This window comes from Pteropus vampyrus, unplaced genomic scaffold (genome assembly GCF_000151845.1).
Source record: "Pteropus vampyrus isolate Shadow unplaced genomic scaffold, Pvam_2.0 Scaffold215, whole genome shotgun sequence".
NCBI classification, from domain to species: Eukaryota; Metazoa; Chordata; class Mammalia; order Chiroptera; family Pteropodidae; genus Pteropus; species Pteropus vampyrus.
In genome coordinates, this window is record NW_011888996.1 from 3,086,441 (window position 1) to 3,104,489 (window position 18,049).

The following is an 18,049-nucleotide window of genomic DNA, read 5'->3' on the forward strand; positions in this document are numbered from 1 at the left end:
TTTGCACATGGGGACCATGCAAAAGGGCTGAGAGACCGAGGGGAGCTCCCCGGAAACTGTGGGCCCATTTCTCAGCTTGGCCCAGGAGGCAGTGCCTTAAAGAACAATCCTAGGAGACCAAGAGCTCAGACCTGGGCCACAAGTCTTCTGGGAATGGGGACAAAGGTAGTGAGCACATCCACACCAGACCCACACCCCACAGTCTCGTCTGTGTCAGCATGCACAGAGTTCTCACTGTATTACATGTATGGACTTTTCACTGTCCCACTGAATACGACACTGTATACAGCACGCTGTACACACAGCTCACAGTCCCCTGCTGTGTACACACACCACACTGACATGCCTTAAGTTCCCCTGTTCTGACACACTGCACACATCTCCCCACCCCTCAGAGGTCCCATTTTAATCAATGCTGCACACAAAGACACTGGAAAGTCCTACTGTCCTCAAACTACACACGCGCGCGCGCACACACACACACACACACACACACACACACTCCTCCTTGTTCTCTTCCAAAGCCCACACACCGGCCTGTGCACACACTGTGCCCACACAGAGCTCCCAAACAGAACTCCGTGACTCCCTCCCACGCCGGTGGGGCCTGCGCTCCTGAAGCTAAGCTGAGCTCGACCGACCTCAAGCTTCCCTGCCCCCCCTTCTCCCCTCCCACTACCTTTCCCCAACAGCCCCCACCCTTCGGCTTCAGGAAACTTTTCATCAGGTCCCTAAAAGGGAAACCCGGAGTTTTTCCCGTCCTGCCCTTCCCTGGCTGGTGCAAGCTGCCCCTCATTCTTCCAGCTGATCTCCCCCGAGATCCGATGAGGAAAGGTCGCCGTAGGCAGTCCTCTGCCTGCCCCCTGGTAGGAGGGAGGGTCTCGATAAAAGCTGTCACTAGGGGATGGGTGAGGGCTTGGGAAAGGTTTGGTCCTGCAGTGTGCCAGGGGCGCAAAGGGGTGTGAGGCGCGGGAGGAGAGCAGAGACGCTGCAGCGGCGGCGGCATCTCCGGAGTCGGGCGGCGGCGGAGCCGGGGCTGGGGAGCGCGGAGCTGTCCGTTCAGCACCACTGCAAGGGGCTCCGGCTCGGCTCCCGCTCCGGCTCCCGCCGGCGCCTCAGGCGCGTGCTGCTGTCTCTTAGAGGCTGAGGGACGTGCGGATCGATAGAGGTGGTTCTGTGAGCGTCGGGGCCAGCAGCCACCTGTGAGTCTCCCGCAACTGCGGGTGACGGCGGCATCTCCGGCGGGAGACAGGAGGAGACGCTTGGCGGACCCCGCCCGCCGGCCCGCCGGGCGCATACACAGGCGCACACACTCTCGCACCCGCGCGTACACGCACAGCCAGCCCGCAGCGGCGGCCGCAGCGATGCTCGCCAGCAGGTCGGGGAAGTTTCCCGCCGGCCTTGGCCGCGGGTCGCATTGCTCACAGGTAAGCGCTTCCAGAACGCTCCGGGCGAGCCCCGGCAGCTCTGCTGGGTAAGGCGCGGCGCACGCGGCTCCGGGGCACGGCGCCTGACAGGCAGAGAGGCCCGGAGCGGGGGCCGAAGGGGCTCCAGAAGTGGGGGCTGAACGCAGGGGACGCCAGGCCCTTCCCCCAGCCCGGGTTTACAGATTCGAGCGCTGAATTTCCCCGCCCCCCTCCCGAAGCTACGCGCCCCCATCTCGGCCCAGCCCTGCCCGTGCGCATCCCAGCTCCGATCCCGCCTGTCTGCGGCGAGCGGGCGGGGATGTCTCCTCGACTTGCCCACGGGCAAGGTCAGCTTGCAGCCTCCCAGGGCTCCCAGAGCCGCGGGGGCGCGACCCCCGCAAGCGTAAAGAGGCCAACAGGACCCTGGGTTGGGGGTGGAGGCGCGGCCATGCATGCTAGTGGAAACATACCCACCCCAAGCCTTTCCTTGAGAGGGGGCCAAACCCCACAGAACCACTCCCTCCACCCCATCTCAGTGCCCTTCAGCACCCAGAGACTCCACTGGAGAGGACCGAGCCCGCCAGAGATGGGGGTGGGGAGAAAGAGAGAGGAGCCCGGGTCCCGAGCACCCCGCACTCACCGGACGCTGTTCCCTCCGCTTCCAGGTGTAGCGCCCCCGCGCGGCGCGGGAGGCTGGGCGTCTCCAGCATGACCCGCCAGAGCCTGTGGGATGTGTCGGAGGCCAACGTCGAGGATGGAGAGATCCGCATCAACGTAGGAGGCTTCAAGAGGAGACTGCGCTCGCACACCTTGCTGCGCTTCCCCGAGACGCGCCTGGGCCGCCTGCTGCTCTGCCACTCGCGTGAGGCCATTCTGGAGCTCTGCGATGATTACGACGATGTCCAGCGTGAGTTCTACTTTGACCGCAACCCCGAGCTCTTCCCCTACGTGCTGCATTTCTACCATACCGGGAAACTTCACGTCATGGCAGAGCTGTGTGTGTTCTCCTTCAGCCAGGAGATCGAGTACTGGGGAATCAACGAGTTCTTCATAGACTCCTGCTGCAGCTACAGCTACCATGGCCGCAAAGTGGAACCCGAGCAGGAAAAGTGGGACGAGCAGAGCGACCAGGAGAGCACCACATCCTCTTTTGATGAGATCCTGGCCTTCTACAATGACGCCTCCAAGTTCGATGGGCAGCCCTTGGGCAACTTGCGCAGGCAGCTGTGGCTCGCGCTGGACAACCCCGGGTACTCGGTCCTGAGTCGGGTCTTCAGCATCCTGTCCATCCTGGTGGTGTTGGGGTCCATCATCACCATGTGCCTCAACAGCCTGGCAGACTTTCAGATCCCCGACAGCCAGGGCAACCCTGGGGAGGACCCCAGGTTCGAAATTGTGGAGCACTTTGGCATCGCCTGGTTCACATTTGAGCTGGTGGCCAGGTTTGCTGTGGCCCCTGACTTCCTCAAGTTTTTCAAGAATGCCCTAAACCTTATTGACCTCATGTCCATCGTACCCTTTTACATCACTCTGGTAGTGAACCTGGTGGTGGAGAGCACACCTACCTTGGCCAACTTGGGCAGGGTGGCCCAGGTCCTGAGGCTGATGCGGATATTCCGCATCCTAAAGCTGGCCAGGCACTCCACTGGCCTCCGCTCCCTGGGGGCCACCCTGAAATACAGCTACAAAGAAGTAGGGCTGCTTTTGCTCTACCTCTCCGTGGGGATTTCCATCTTTTCTGTAGTAGCCTACACCATCGAAAAGGAGGAGAATGAGGGTCTGGCCACCATTCCTGCCTGCTGGTGGTGGGCCACCGTCAGTATGACCACTGTGGGGTATGGGGATGTGGTCCCAGGAACCACAGCAGGGAAGCTGACCGCCTCTGCCTGCATCCTGGCAGGTATCCTAGTTGTGGTACTGCCCATCACCTTGATCTTCAATAAATTCTCCCACTTTTATCGGCGCCAAAAGCAACTTGAGAGTGCCATGCGCAGCTGTGACTTTGGAGATGGAATGAAGGAGGTCCCGTCAGTCAATTTAAGGGACTACTACGCCCATAAAGTTAAATCCCTCATGGCAAGCCTGACAAACATGAGCAGGAGCTCACCGAGCGAACTAAGTTTAAATGATTCCCTACAGTAGCCAGGAGGAATTGTGGCCCTCAAAACCACGTTGCTGAGTTGCCTCTACTGTCTCTGGCACAGTCCAGGCACCTTGGGGCTATGGCGTAATGAGTATGCCCAGCCCCAAAGGGGAGAGATGCATGGGATATGCGCCCCAGGTTGCTTTTGCAGTATTTAGAATCATTTTTAGAGGGTGGTGTGTCTGACACCTGCCTTTGTGCCCTTCAGTGAAATGACATTCACTGGTCTTTGCATCGTGGGCATAAAATGTTCACCTTTCTGCTGGATGAGTACCACCCAGAAAGTTAATTTTTCTGTTCACCGTGTTCTCTATTCTAGTGCTCGTGGCCCAGTACTGTCTGTGAGTTGTTTGTGCTCCTGTTTCTGAGGTTGTCATGTGAGTTCTGTACAAAAAGCCCCCACAAGTCTGTCCAGTGGAAACATATCTATGGGATTAGCAAGGATATGATGGGATTTTGCTCACGTCATGTGAAAACAAAGTCTCAGAGTTTTACTCATTGCTTTCCTTTAGTTTTAATACCAAAACAAAGAGAACGTGAAGTTAAGCCCATAAGCAATGCAAGTCTGTGAGTTATTTTTATAAATGGTCTGCAGCTCTGTGACTTGCATGGGCACACTGGTCACCTTTAGAACAATGTATGCTGATGTTCATCGCATAAATGTTGCTCTTTAGAAAATGTTACTCAGTTAAACATGTATTGAAGATAGAAGTTTTTTTTCCCGAACAGATGCGTTAGGGACAGGGACTTAGCTAAACATAGGCCAAATTGCAGGATGTTTAAAGACTTTGCAAAGTCAGGCCTTCGTTTTATACAGCGTGACCGTGGAGACGTTTATTTCTGGCTGAGGTTCCTGGTTTAGGCTGTTTGACCAAACGTTGCCGTGTCTTAGATATTAGCATGTTTTTGAAATCTTTAGTTTTTTAAATGTTTAGAAATAAGGTCATGTTGTCTTTCTCAACTGAAAAGAGGTTTACCGTTGTGTTGCCTCCCCAAGGGGAACGTTGTTGGGTTCCGAGCAAGGGCAGTGGCTTAGAAACTTTTGTTGCCTGCTCTGCAAGCTTATAAAATGAGAGCCCTTTTTTTCTAAGCAGAATTTACTCAGATAGTTTTGCTTCTAGGATACAGTATGCTGTATATGACACTCTAATTGCCCTGGAGTTCCTGGTATGACATGGAAACCTGGTGGTGTGGAAGTGTGTATTCAGAATACGGAAACGTAAGAAGGCTGTGTTGCTACCCAGGATGGGAAGACTGTAGCTCTTATTTCCATTTCAATCGCCTTTTGTTGGGGGAGGGTGGGTAGAGGACAGGAAAAAGGCAAGAGTTGTAAAAGAAAACATTGCTATTGTAAATAATTGTCAGCTTCTTGAAAAGCTTAATGCTATTTAAAAGGCCTTTAAACTTATAAACTTCTGTAGAAGGTTGAGACCTCTCACCCTTCTTCAAAATGCTCTTCCTCTTCTTTGGTTAACTAGCACATGACATTGTGAAGGGGAACCTGGGTTCCTTTGTAAGGTGTTCTCCACTGTCTTCTACGTAATCAGTCGGCTTCCATTTTGTTCAGTCTTTGGAAAAGCTGTAGAATCCAGGAGTCTAAGCATGGAGTTAGGCAGGCTTTTTATCCAAGGGTTGGGCCTTCCCTAAAGAGGTTCATTTTGTCTCTTAGTTGAAGGTAATACACACCTTCAACTTGAGGTGAGGATCTTGTCAGAAGGCTTTATGTACTTGTAGTTGCCATGGCTACTGTAGAGTGGGCGATTTGTTGGATGAACACACTAGTTGTTTATGCCCTTGAGTTCCCAGTTCGAATCCTTCCATCAGACTGGAGCCTCTTGGGGAGTGGGGAGGTGACCACCAACTAGTGCCTGATGGTCTCTTGTCTACGTCTGCTTCTCAGAAGCATCAGGAAAGGTGAGATGACTTAGGGGCAATCAGCCACCAAGCTAGAAGAGCAGGGTTATTTTTCAGAATTTGCACATGAAGCACTTGGCTTTGGCTGATGTTTCCAGAACTGGAAGGCAGAGAATTTACAAAATCAGCCCCAGCTGCACGGAAGGCAGGTGGTGGTACAAACTTGTGAGGACTGTTCAGTTTGCCAGAGCTGATGGTATCAAATCACTGAGCGTGGTATCCGTGGTCACTGACCATAAAACTTGTGAAAAACGGAGATGAGGAAGGAGGCAGAATAACGCAGTCACTCTCTCGAGTATTTTTCTAAAATAGGCAGGTTTTACCACCAAAAAAGAAATACTTCTAGTGGTTACCCTTTGCAGATGTGAAAGCAGGAAAACTTAACTTTTCATCTTGGTAATGACTTGCATTTATCTGGTGCCTTTCTTTAGGGGAATCCCAAAGTGCTTTAGAGACTGTCTTTTTATCATCTCTTGTACATATATACACTTGTATAAAATTTTACTTTGCCCATCCTGAAACTTCAGTCACTTCTGAGCATGAGAATGTCCTATAGCATCGAGTTCTCTAAATGGTGGTTTCAGATAAGAGAGCAAAGAGCCACCCAGCTGGCTTGGACACTGGAGATAATTTCCACAAAGGACGGAGACTGAACTGTGACCCGAGGAGAAATAACCTTCCTCTCCCCCAGATACCACCAAGGGGAAAAGTTCACAGTGCTTTCGGTTGGGCTTTGCTGGATCTTGCTAGATAGTATCTTCTGTAGCAGTTTCTTCTGGTCCCTAGAGCTAATTTAGAGAGGATCAGGTTAATTTTCTGCTCTGTTTCTGGAGTTAAGAATTTAAGAATGAGGTCACAATTCTGCTACCAGGCTGTTAGACTGACCCATAAACCTCCATTAGGGGACACAGTAGAAGCTTCAGATCACTTATTTCCAACCGTTGGCTTGAGAGCAGCTTCTCTTCTAATATTGGAAGGTTGCTATCTTCAATGCCATTGGGACAAATATATGGGCCAGGCTTTTCTCACCATATATGTGATGAGATTTTGAAAGTGCTGGATGGAAAGTGACACTGTGTCTTTATTGCGTAGATGACACTGTGTCTTTATTGCATATTGGTTATAGGTTAGTGTTTTCTGTCAAACCCCCACATGTCCTGGGTTTGCTAATGAGGAAGGGCATGTTGTAATGCCGAGCCGATTTGTAGCTCCTAAGGTAGTAATTGGTATTTAATATTCGGATTTGTTATTTCGATTTATCTTAGTACTCAAATAATTGAAAAACCTGCTAATTCTTGCTTCATTTCAAAGAAAATGATTTGTTATGCACTTTGGGATAGCAGTGATCTGTACAGGCTGTGTGTTATCTACTTGAAGGCTTAACTGGTATTTCTTGTATGTATTAACAGCATGACTTGTTACAGAGTTGTAATTTTAAAAATCGAGAACGCTGTATTTGCGATGTCAGTTTTACACTCATTAACACACTACTGTGCAAGCGCTGACGTGGGCCCGCTGCACTGTTGCGTGTGATGACTGCACGTCAGTCTCCGAGCCACAACCTCGACCGAGAAGTAACACTGACACACCCAGGACTCCAACCTCAAAGAGTGTGCAGATTAAATAGAAAAAATTATTTACGCTTCCTTAAGGCACTTTGATTCCATGTGGAGCGGCAAACACAAGGGTGTTCGATGCTGGAGACCAGGCTTCCCGAGGAAGGCTGGGCTTTGTGAGCATTTGCTGGGAAGGAAGAGTTGTTACTTATTCTTTGCAGCCACATAGAGCTGGCTCCCCCGCTTTTTTTTTTTACCAGGATATAAAGCTGCCAACCTGTTTTGTAGAAGGAATGGTCATTTGTTCTCGGAGCCCTTGTGAAACAGACACTCCCTTCAGGATTTCCCCTTCCACGCTGCCTAGCTCAGCACTACCCGAATGGGCCTGCCACTGCCAACCCCACCCCACTCACCGGGGTGCCCTTCTCCCTGTTGTAACACCTTCCTGACAGTAATTTGGGTTCTGAGGAGGCTGGGTGTACTGGCTGGTTTGGTATGGATATTGCTGGGGATACATAGAACCAGCCTCAGCACCTACTAAACCCGGTAGTGACTTAGACCAGGGGTCCCCAACCCCCAGGCCACACACCAATCAATGCTGTTTGGTGTCCTGTTAGGAACTGGGCTGCACAGCAGGAGGTGAGCAGTGGGCAAGTGAGCAAAACTTCATCTGTATTTGCAGCCACTCCCCAGTGCTAGCATCACTGCCTCAGCTCCACCTCAGATCATCAGGCATTAGATTCTCATAGGAGCACCGGTCCCTGGTGCCAAAAAGGTTAGAAACCACTGACTTAGACTATCAGCCATTCCAAAGGTGACAGTGAATCTGTGGGAAGATCACTGGCTAACGGGGCTCTGCTCCCGGTTTGCCTTCAATTCTGTGATCTTAGGCATATCACTTGGCCTCTCTGAGCCTCACATCCCATGGCTGCACAATTAGAAGGTTGGGTGAGCTCCTCCTTAAAATCCTGCCCAGTTCTCATCTCAGTGCCTGCCCCTCTATATCCTCTGGTGGCTGTGAGCAGATCCCAGGATCCTTAATTTATCTTTAAGCAGAGCAGAGGGACCGCTCACAACCAACCTTCTTTTTGCTTTCATTTCTCTCAACAGCCAGCCAAGATAGATGACAGTTTCAGGGACAACCATACCAGAGAATGCTGGGGCTGGCGTCTGTGCCAGGTAAATAGAAATTTAAAACAATTAATTAAAAATTGAAAACCATTAGACAGAGAGGAAAATCACATTGATCCCATTTGGTTTCAGAGCTAACTGCCTGTTTATGCCTGTTCCTTTAAGGAAGCTTGGCAAGTCCCTCATCCCTGTTCCCAGGAGATTATTGGGCTTCACCCGGAGCCCCTAAGTGCACAAGTTCGGGTGGATCTCCCCATCTCACACTGAGGAGTCGTGGCATCTGCAGGTATCCCCTTCTGCATAACCTGCAGAAGAGAATGGCAACCTGTGTCAACCTTGTCCCCAGTCTCATGGCAGTTGAGAACACGCACTATGGGACCTATGCGCAGCCCCAGAAGGCACATGAGGTTACCACAGTCCTTGCATTGCCACCAACTGCGGCAGAGCATGTCCCCTCCCTCCAGCAGGGTATAAATGGTATTCAGGGACATTTCAGGTCCAGGATGCCTTGTATCTTAAAAGGAAAAACAAGCACCTCCTCTTGAGGCAAGAGCTTAAATACTGTACTCGTGGGTATTCTTCTCTCTTATTTTTATGAGAAATTTTAACTAGCATTTCTACCCAAGGGCCTTATCTGGGTGTTACATCCAGTTGACATTGTAGATCTGAAAATCTGCAATATTTTCCTCTTTCTGTGACCTCATTTGTCAATATCACCATCCTCTTGGCTAAATTCTCCAAAGCAAATGACTGCGCCTGCAGGTGGCGAGCTGATGCTCTCGGGAGTTGGACACAAACAAGGCCCCAAAGACGCGGCCGAGGGGAGAGAGGTACAGCGAAGCGGGGAGAGAAAGAGGGCAGGTGTGCCAGGGGCTGGCGCGAGTTTTTGCAGAAGTTAAAGGGGATAGGACGAAGCCAAGAAAAAGAAGAGAGGAAAAACGAAGGGGGATCCAGAAGGAGAGAGTGAGTAAAAGAAAAGGCAAGAGAGAAATGGAGGGCGTATTAGGGAGGAGAGAATGAAGCTATCTGAGGCCTTCCGCTGAATTCATTTTATTCCCAGTCAGCATGGCGCATGCTCCAGCCCACCAGAGGCCTCCTGGGAGGGGACTATTGCTGGGGTCAACTCCTACCCCTCTCCTCCGGGACCCTTCTCTCCCCTCCCCCAACAAGGGTTCACAGTCGGTAGAAATAACACGTGGAAACTACTAAAAGCCTTTTGAATGAAGAGGGCAGTGAGGACACAAGGAAAGGAACGATAAATGTTTCTTCTGGATTATAGACAAGACCGGGAATTAGCCAGACAGAGTGGTGTGGGAGTCAGGGACGGAGGGGTGCAGGGAAGGGAATGGGAAGAAGCCTCCATGAACAGGGACCTACACGAGCAACGATGAGGAGGCCCATGCAGGTCAGCACGTGCGAGGCCCCTGTAAGCCCGTGTGGCTGGAAAGAAGCAGGGCACGAACCGTCCGGAGCGAGGCCATGGAAAGGGCTTGAGCGTCATTCTTTTGTCACTGGAGTGGAACATCCTGACTGTGTTAAGGCTGTTGTAACTGACTCTGGCAGCAGCTTGGAGGCATGGGAGGGCCAGGTGTGGGAAGTCACTGCCATCGTGTAGGCCAGACACGAAGGGAGCGGGCCGGAGAGGAAGTGGCAGAGCAGGTTGCTAAGGAGATGGGTGCCACAGGACCCTGTCAGTGACTGGATGTGAGGATGAGGGAGAGGGATCTGGCCTCATTGATGACGAGGTGGATGGGTGAATGGTGGTGCCACCAAGAGAGACAGGAAATTCTTGGTTCCCTTGCTGAGGCTGAGTAGTGTTGCCTGAAAGCCTGGTGGACACACAGACGGAGGTGTGTGGAGGGCAGAGGGAAGCTTGGGACCAGATCATCAGCTGAGCGATGGAGTTGAGACCATGAGTGAGGTGGCCCAGGAAGGGTACAGAGAGAAACAGAAGAAAGGAAAGATGGAAGCCTGTGGGAGACCAGGTCTGAGGGGCGGCCATAGGAACGAGTGAGGTCTAAGGCCTGGCTTTCCTCCGCTGGTCCATTCTAGCTGTCATCCTATTTCTCAGCTTCCCCCTGAGAGATCCCGGCGGATGGTCTCTGGTGGCTTCAGCCTCCCTCCTCATCCATGTCCTTATTTTGTCCCTACCACTCTTTCCACACTGCTCTCTTGAAGATCACCAGTGCCTTCCTGACACTTAAAAGCTGAATTCAGTGGCCCTTCCTTGATTCTCAAGCTCCCCCAAACTCTTTGACCCCGTAGACCAACCTCTAAGTTCCTCGCACTTCCTCCTCTCTGGTTTTTAGACACTGCGCATTGCTGGCTTTCCCAAGGGCTCCGGCTCCCTCTCACATCCCCAGTGGGTCCTTGTCCTCCTTCTGACCCTCTTCATCGTGTGTTTTCACCTAATTTCTGTCCTGAGCAGCCTGCAGTGCTCTTTACCAAGCCGTAGCGTCAACTAGTGTGCAAATGACTCACGTGTCTCCTCGTCTGACCCCATGTCACTCCTGAGCCCCATGCACGTTACCCATGTGCATTTGGGAGTCACCATGTCTAAAACCAGACCTGTCACCTTCACTCCAAACTTGCTCTTCCTCATCGTCTCCCTCACTGCTGTTAAAGGATCACAATTCTGTCAGCCACTCACATTGAGATTTCAGTGATCTTTGAATTCTGTCCCAATATCTGTCCATTTACTCACTATGGCAATCATCTCTTAACAACTGACTAATTGCCAAGCGTCATATTAGATGTAAGGGAAATAAATTTAGAAAGTATTGCTCACAGCTCTTAAGCAGTATAGACTACAGCCACTTTATTGGGCACTGAAATCATCTGGGGAGATTTTAAAATGTAGATGTCTGGGCATCATTCCATCTGCTGGGGGTGGGCCCCAGGAATTTGTCCTCTTAAAAACCTCCCAGGTGATTTCCATGCACAGTGGTTTTTCAAACCCCCCAAGGAGAAACACGGGCTCAGGGACACCCCTACAGTCCTCTCCCCTCCTTATCCTGCAGTCTCACATCTGGTAAGACAGGGGCTTTTTCCTTCACAGGATCCCATACATCGGTCGCTTTGTATCCATTCTAAAGGTTCCACCCTACTTCAGTTCTTGCTCACTGGCGTTTTGTTAATTTCCCACAGATTCCTGCCCAGGCTCTCCCACTCCAATCCATCTTTTCCTGCCCACCCCCCGGCCCCCCACCAGGCTCATCTTTCACCTTCCTGTACCTTAGACCTCCTGGTGCCTTCTTTACGTTAAATGCAACCGCAGACATGAAAGGTCACAGCTGAGGAAGTGAAAACTCTGCAGGGCCCATTAAATGAATCGGGCTCATTTAGGAAAGAATTGCCTTTCAATGGGGCAACCAGAGGCAACTGATAGGGACATGAGAAATCTGTAACAAGTGCCACACAAAGCTGACAGCACAAAGGGCCTGAATGTTGGGTGGCCAGACTCACCATCTGTCCAGGGATAGCCAATCCTGAGTCCTAGACTAATGGTCTCCCAAAGACACTGGGGTTTGTCCTGCACCGAGTCACATCTGGACGTTCAGGGATGTGGTGTGAGGCAGGCAGACTGGGGGAATATGGTAGATAGAATTGGAGGGTCTCAGGGACGTTTTTTTTCTATTCAAATTCTTTTTGTCGCCTACATCTCTAGATATTTAAAGAATTCTGCGCTATTTTCAGACCTACTATGAAAAGAACTGAGGTGTTAGCAGTCAGACAGCCATCTAACCATTTCCTGAGAGCTGGCATGACTCACTTTTGATCTGTCAGCTTTCTATCGATTTTTCTGGCAAACTTTGTGGGTCTGCCAGGGCTGACTTTACCCGGAGTGGCTGAATTGTATCCCACTGTGTTCATGGTCAGTTATTACAAAGGCCACTGTCACGGGGTTGTAGCCTGCATTTCTTTTTGTGGAACATGAGGGAGGAGAAGAGCGAAACCACAACGCACAGAACCAAGTGCGTCCTGGGCTTTCACGCCGCTTGCTAAAGAGAAGCCAGCCAGCTTTCCTTATGCCTCTCCCAGATTTGAGATTTGGGGACTGCTTTTGGAATGAGGTGCTGATGGGAATCGCTAAAGCCCCAGAAGTAATTCTGGGTTCTTCTTCACGGTGGGTGAGGACACTTTCACTCTGCCCTTCACTCTTCCTAGAACCAAGGAGCCAATGATGTAAGGCATTTAAATATATAACGAGATCACTGGTTATTCAGTAGCCTCCTCATTTTTAAAACAGACCTCTCATGTTAAAAAAATTAAAAACTTAAATTCTATTCAAACAAAAATATCCTCTTGACCTTCACATTTACCTAAGCTTTTCACACCCTCCCACGATGGGAATATGTAAATTTGTATCAAAGCTTTAAACCAGCAAGATGCTCTGAGCCCTGATGCTAAGGGACTCATTTGTGCTGAATTTCAGAGATGAGCTTGATGCCTGGAAACTGAGATGTGCAGATGTCATATTTTCAGAAAGACGAGAGAGCCGGCCTCAGCAAATAATGCCGGGAGAGGAACTGAGAGGCAGAATCAAATCAACCGAGGGCCATTCATTATTCAGCAGGGGGCAAAGTCGCTTGCTGAGCCTTGAGCTGAGTGCAATGGGAGCGACTCGTCTGTGTGCCCTCAGCCCCCAATACTGTCATGTGTGTGCTGTTTCATGAAAAAGCATCTCAAATGGCCCCGAAAGAGCAGGTTTGAAATATCACAGAGGGGTGCATACACATGTATGTGTCTGTGTGTATACGTGTGTGTATGTCTGCATCTGTGCATGTGTTTGTCTCTGCGTGTGTGTGAATCTGTGTGTATCTGCGTGTGTCTATATGTTCAGGTGTTTGCATGCCTGTTTCTGTATGCCTGTATGTCTGCCTGAGTCTTTGTGTGTGTCCATGTGTGTGTCTAAGTGTCTCTGTGTATGATGTGGGTGCATTCGTGCTTCTGTGTGTCTGTGAATGTGGGGGTGAACTGAAAGGGGGCAGCCTTACTCTTTAGGAGAAAGGAGTGGAAACAGCTGCTCTCCAGGGCTCCCACTAGACAACTGCACAGAGCAGCTTTCTGTGCCCGCCTCCTAGGTTAAATGACATTGTCCACCCAACGTCTCCCTCTCTCAGGTCTCGCAACACTTTTCCTTCTTAGCTCTTATTGTAATTAGTCATTCTTGTTTATTGGGTGATGTTTGTCACTCTCACTGATTGGAACCTCTGTGAGTACAGGGGTATGTATTTCTAGTGCCTAACAGTGCCTGGCACAGAGTACATGCTGACAAATGATAAATGAATCAAGAACCGAGGGCTGAGTAAGGTATGGGGTCAGGGATCTCTCATTGCCAAGTGATGCCAGAGAAGTCACAGGTGTGGAGAGCCGATTCCACCGGCTGTTTGAAGAAAGGGCTGGGAGGCCTCCATACAGGGGTTTCACTGCGTGGACATCCTTAGCAAGCCTCCCGGGCTGGAGCCTGGTGATGTGCTGGTCCGGCAGTGCCATCAACAGCAAGACTGGAAGGACAGCCTCCACGTAATGCACATTTCTGAATGAGCTCCAGCACTGAGGAAGGGCTGCCAAGAAATTCCCATTGGTAATGACTAATGCATTAACCAGTTTGTAGGTGAAAAAATGTCAAAACAGATCAAAACACAAGCATCCTCTGGAGTAGGGGGCCAGTAGAGACCACCCACATGGTTAGGCTTTAGGGCAGAGGGCACTAGCTATGTGCTATGTGGGAGGACAGCATCATTTTGTGGTGGTTAGAGGGTTAGTCTTGACACTAATGTTTCATTGCTGATCCTCCAGCAAAAAAAGCAAAACCAAAAATCAAACCTGAGCCCTTTGTTTAAGTGTATCTTCTCTGTGGCCAGCTAAGCAACACAGTCTGCATGCTGATTGGACCCTGCAGTTCGCTGTCCGCAGGGCGGATGAAGCCAGTGCGCGCATCCTTCCGCGGGCAGAGAAACTTGCAGTGTGAACACGTCATCTCTGCGGTGCACTAGGGGTGAGATGTTGGGCATGAAGTGGCACCTCTCACCTTCAGAGGAGATGCGACATCTGAGCTGGGACTCATAGTGTGAGGAGGCGTGTCAGAGAGAAGATCATGTGCCAGGTTTCTGGTGGGGACAGGACCTGAGAAGCGTAGCGGCAATCAGCACCAAGCCCTCCCCTCTGGGCCCGGACAAAATAAAGGGGGCTGAGGGGAGTGGACGGGTCGCAGAGAGATGGGGTCACACCGAGGTGGGCAGTTGGGCGGAATCCAAGTCCTGCCTGTGGGAGACCATGGCCAGAGCTCTGAGAGCCGCCCGCTATATGGGGCCTTGGGCTGCGGCCCCAGCTCCTAGGCAAGCAGTCTTAGGCAAATTTATTCACTATCCAGTTCTTAAAATTAATTATTATAATTATGATAAAATTTACCATTTTAACTGTATGGTTCAGCGGCATCAAGAACGTTCACATTGTTCCTCAACCATCACCATCATCCGTCTCTGGAACTGTTTTCATCTTGCGAAACTAAAACTCTGTACCCATTAGACAATAACTCACTGTCCCACCCCACCACGACCCCCCTCCCGCCCCTGCCCCAGCCCCTGGTCCATATTCAGTTTTGCACTGGGTTTTACCACACATGCACATGTGTGTGTTGGGGGGCACGTCCCTCATGGGAAAACCTTACATAGCTCTGTGTTAAAATTCTAGGTTAGATATTTCCCAGGTATGAGAACTTGGTTACAGGTCTTTTTGGACATTTGTCTTCTCAGCGAGACGATAATGATGATGGCGTTATCAGCTAACACTGAGCACTGTGCTGAGAGCTTGACATATATTCAAGCATTTAAGTTTCCCAACGACCCTATAAAATAGGCTCTATTATGATTCTCATTTCGCAGATGAGGATACTAGAGCAGAGAGCTATGAAGCTACTTAAATAACTAAGTAGCCTGAGGATCTACTTGTAGAGAGGGTGTGTAAAGAAAGTGGGAGGCAGAGCCGGTGCACAGAAATGCTGGTGGCTGTGCCTTCTGCAGGAGTCCCTACCAGATACAGTGCATATAGCCCACATAACAAGAGCTTCTTTTATGCCAGGCAATGTGCTTTATAGTCTTTGTCTCATTTCTTAGTCTGCACTACGATGATAGAAGATAAATACTTTTTAAATGTATTTTTATGTGACAGTTTATAATTATACAAGTTGAATTCATCATAAAAACCAGAAAAACAAACCTTCTAGGGAGAACTCAAAACCCATATGACCCTGTAACCTCAGCCCCCTTCCCAGAGTAATGACATTGGTGTATATCCTTCCAGAACTTCCTATTAATTTATATACAGATAAAACTGAAGAATTGGAGTAGTTGTATAGACTGCTCCATTCTGGAAATTGCTCAGTGTCATTCAGAATTTTTTCCATGTCACTACATAAAAATGAACCTTACCTTTTTTAGCTGCTCCCAGCATTCCATTGTATGGTTTATCCAGCCACCCTCCTCTGATGATCAATTAGTGAGGTGAGTAATATCTTTATTTGGGAACTTGTCCAAGGCCACCGAATTGGAAAGTGACAGAGCTGGGCTCAAGCCCACTTCTATCTGACACCAAACCCGACAGTCATAACCACTATAGTATAAATTAACACAAACATGAAGATTTGCTTTAAATCAGATGGAAACTTAGTAGTTACTGACCACATTTATTTGTTTAGCCCTCATTTATGAAGCATCTACTAGGTGCCGCAAGTGGTGAGGACTCTCCTCCTTGACATTTGTCCTCTCGACCTCCAGCTCCCCCTCGTACCTCCTTGAGTATTGTAAAATCTGCTGGACGCTCTTCTGGCTCCACGTATACCCTTCATCTTCTCCTTTCCCTACTTCACTTGGCACAGTCTCCATGGTTCTTTTTGTCTGCTCCTCTACCTGACAACAGAAGTCTTCATTTCCAGGTCTACCTCTCTCACCCAGCTCTAGACTCAGGTTTCTAACTGCATCCAGGAGGCCTAGTCCTGGGTTCTCATAGGTATCTAAAAATTCAGCATGTCTAAAACTAAACTCAACTTCTGCCCCTCACATCCACTCCTAATGAACTGTATCACTGTTTTGGGTTGGCCCAAGCTGGGGGTCCTCAGTGCTATCTTTGAAGTCTTAGTCTTCTTTACCACCTTAATCCATTTAGTCGACCAGCCCCACTGGTTCGATCTCTTAAGCACTTCTTGGATTTGCCGTCTCCTCTCCATTGCCAGTCCCCTGTCATAATTCGAGCCACCAGCTCTTTTCCCCGGCCAAGCACAAAAAACCCTCCCTCCTCAGTTCTCCAAGCTCCAAAGCGCCTGATCCGTTCCTGCATTAGCCCTCATCTCAGCTCTGAGATTGTAGGTATATTTCTAGTTGAGGCATGGACAATTATTTCAATCATCTGAATATTTCTGGCACATAAGTGTCTGGAACCCAGATTCCCTAAATGTTCACTGAATGACATTTCCAGAAATGCTAGATTAAATGACAAGGGTGCTTTACTTAAAATATTTCACTTTTACATCATGGTTTTGGGGAAAGAGTAAGAAGAAGGGCAAAGCAGAATTTGGGGCTCCTATGCCTGAATATGACGTTAAGCTGACTGAGGATTCCTTACCATCGGACTTTATTCCTCAAATTTACACTTTAAAGAGCGTTACAGATAATATCTTTTTCATAACCTTTGTGTGGTGATGATTGCAGGTCTGACATAAATCCTTAGATTGTGCATGTTAATCATACATATAGCAGGTTTATAAAATAAAAAATAGAACTGGTAGCAAAATATAGTATTGTTTTAACTTCACTGCATGCAAATTCATTTTTATTTTCTCAACACATCAACTGAATGTTTTATTTTAGCACTTTTTAATACTGTTCTGTTCTTCATGATGCAGGAAGCCCTGAGACTATTCTGAAAAACATAGATATCTCTTACTTTTCATACAGATTTCTGTACCATTGACAACAGAATTACAGGAACAAAAATTAAAATGTCTCATAGCTAAAGCAAAAAAGAAAGATTTCCATTTTTCATATTTTTTTGTATGAATCAGAAGATCTCGAACTCCAGAGATGTGACCATTTTCACGACATAATGACAATAAAGCGGCTCACGTCTCCTTTTTTAGAAACTAGGGTATATTCAATCAGGCTTTATAATATAGTTTGATGTAGGGAATACACATTCAGTTGGATATTTATTTGTTCAAGGGCAAAATAAATGCTTTCCTAGGTTCCTAAGTACTGGATCGTGAGTCGCTGGACTCAGGTGTGGGAGATGACAAACATTCACAAATTTTGTGACTATCAGGCCTATTCTCCTGAAAGCTTTGGTTCTGAATTCATTTCTCTGCCTGTATCTTTATTCATTCACTCTTTTTCCCACCCACCCATTCAGCAAATACTGAATGACAATAGAAACACAGCGATGAGTAAAACAGACACAATCCCTGTCCTCATGGAGACAAGCAAAGGCACTTAGCACTTAAAAATTGGGCTTCTAAGATTCCTTAGCCATTTGCCTAAATCCAACATTTAAATCACATTTCTTTTACCAGTGCTTCATTCATTATTCGCCAAGTGTCGATCAAGCATTGCTATGTTGGGGCCTGTGCTGTGCTACAGAGCGATGAGGAAACCATCAGGCAACTTATGGTCGGTGGGAGATGGAAGATAAGTAGATGCTGTGATGCCATGTGGCAGGTGTAGCCCCCGTGCTCTATGTGTGTGCACATCGATTTGCCCGGTTGAGTAGGAATTGGCTGCTTCGGTTTCAGGAGGGGTGGGCAGGAGCAGAAAGAGGTCACTTGCAGGAGTGTTGAGAAGAGAGAGGGAGGTGGGGCCCTGATTTTGGATGGCCATGTTTACTTCACGAACTTTATCCTGTAGGCG

General features: G+C 49.1%; 1 protein-coding gene across 1 annotated transcript; it reads left to right on the forward strand.

Moving 5' to 3' along the window:
- The first annotated feature begins 1,109 nt into the window (after positions 1 to 1,109).
- KCNS2 (potassium voltage-gated channel modifier subfamily S member 2) lies at positions 1,110 to 4,897 on the forward strand. The gene is made up of 2 exons (XM_011372911.1): positions 1,110 to 1,427; positions 2,072 to 4,897. Exon 2 carries the CDS (start codon positions 2,115 to 2,117, stop codon positions 3,546 to 3,548), a length of 1,434 nt encoding a protein of 477 aa, XP_011371213.1. The 5' UTR covers positions 1,110 to 1,427; positions 2,072 to 2,114; the 3' UTR covers positions 3,549 to 4,897.
- Positions 4,898 to 18,049: the final 13,152 nt, after the last annotated feature.

Bases quoted from the DNA above. Each gene is read 5' to 3' on its own strand.
- KCNS2 (XM_011372911.1), top strand. From the start codon at position 2,115: ATGACCCGCCAGAGCCTGTGGGATGTGTCGGAGGCCAACGTCGAGGAT.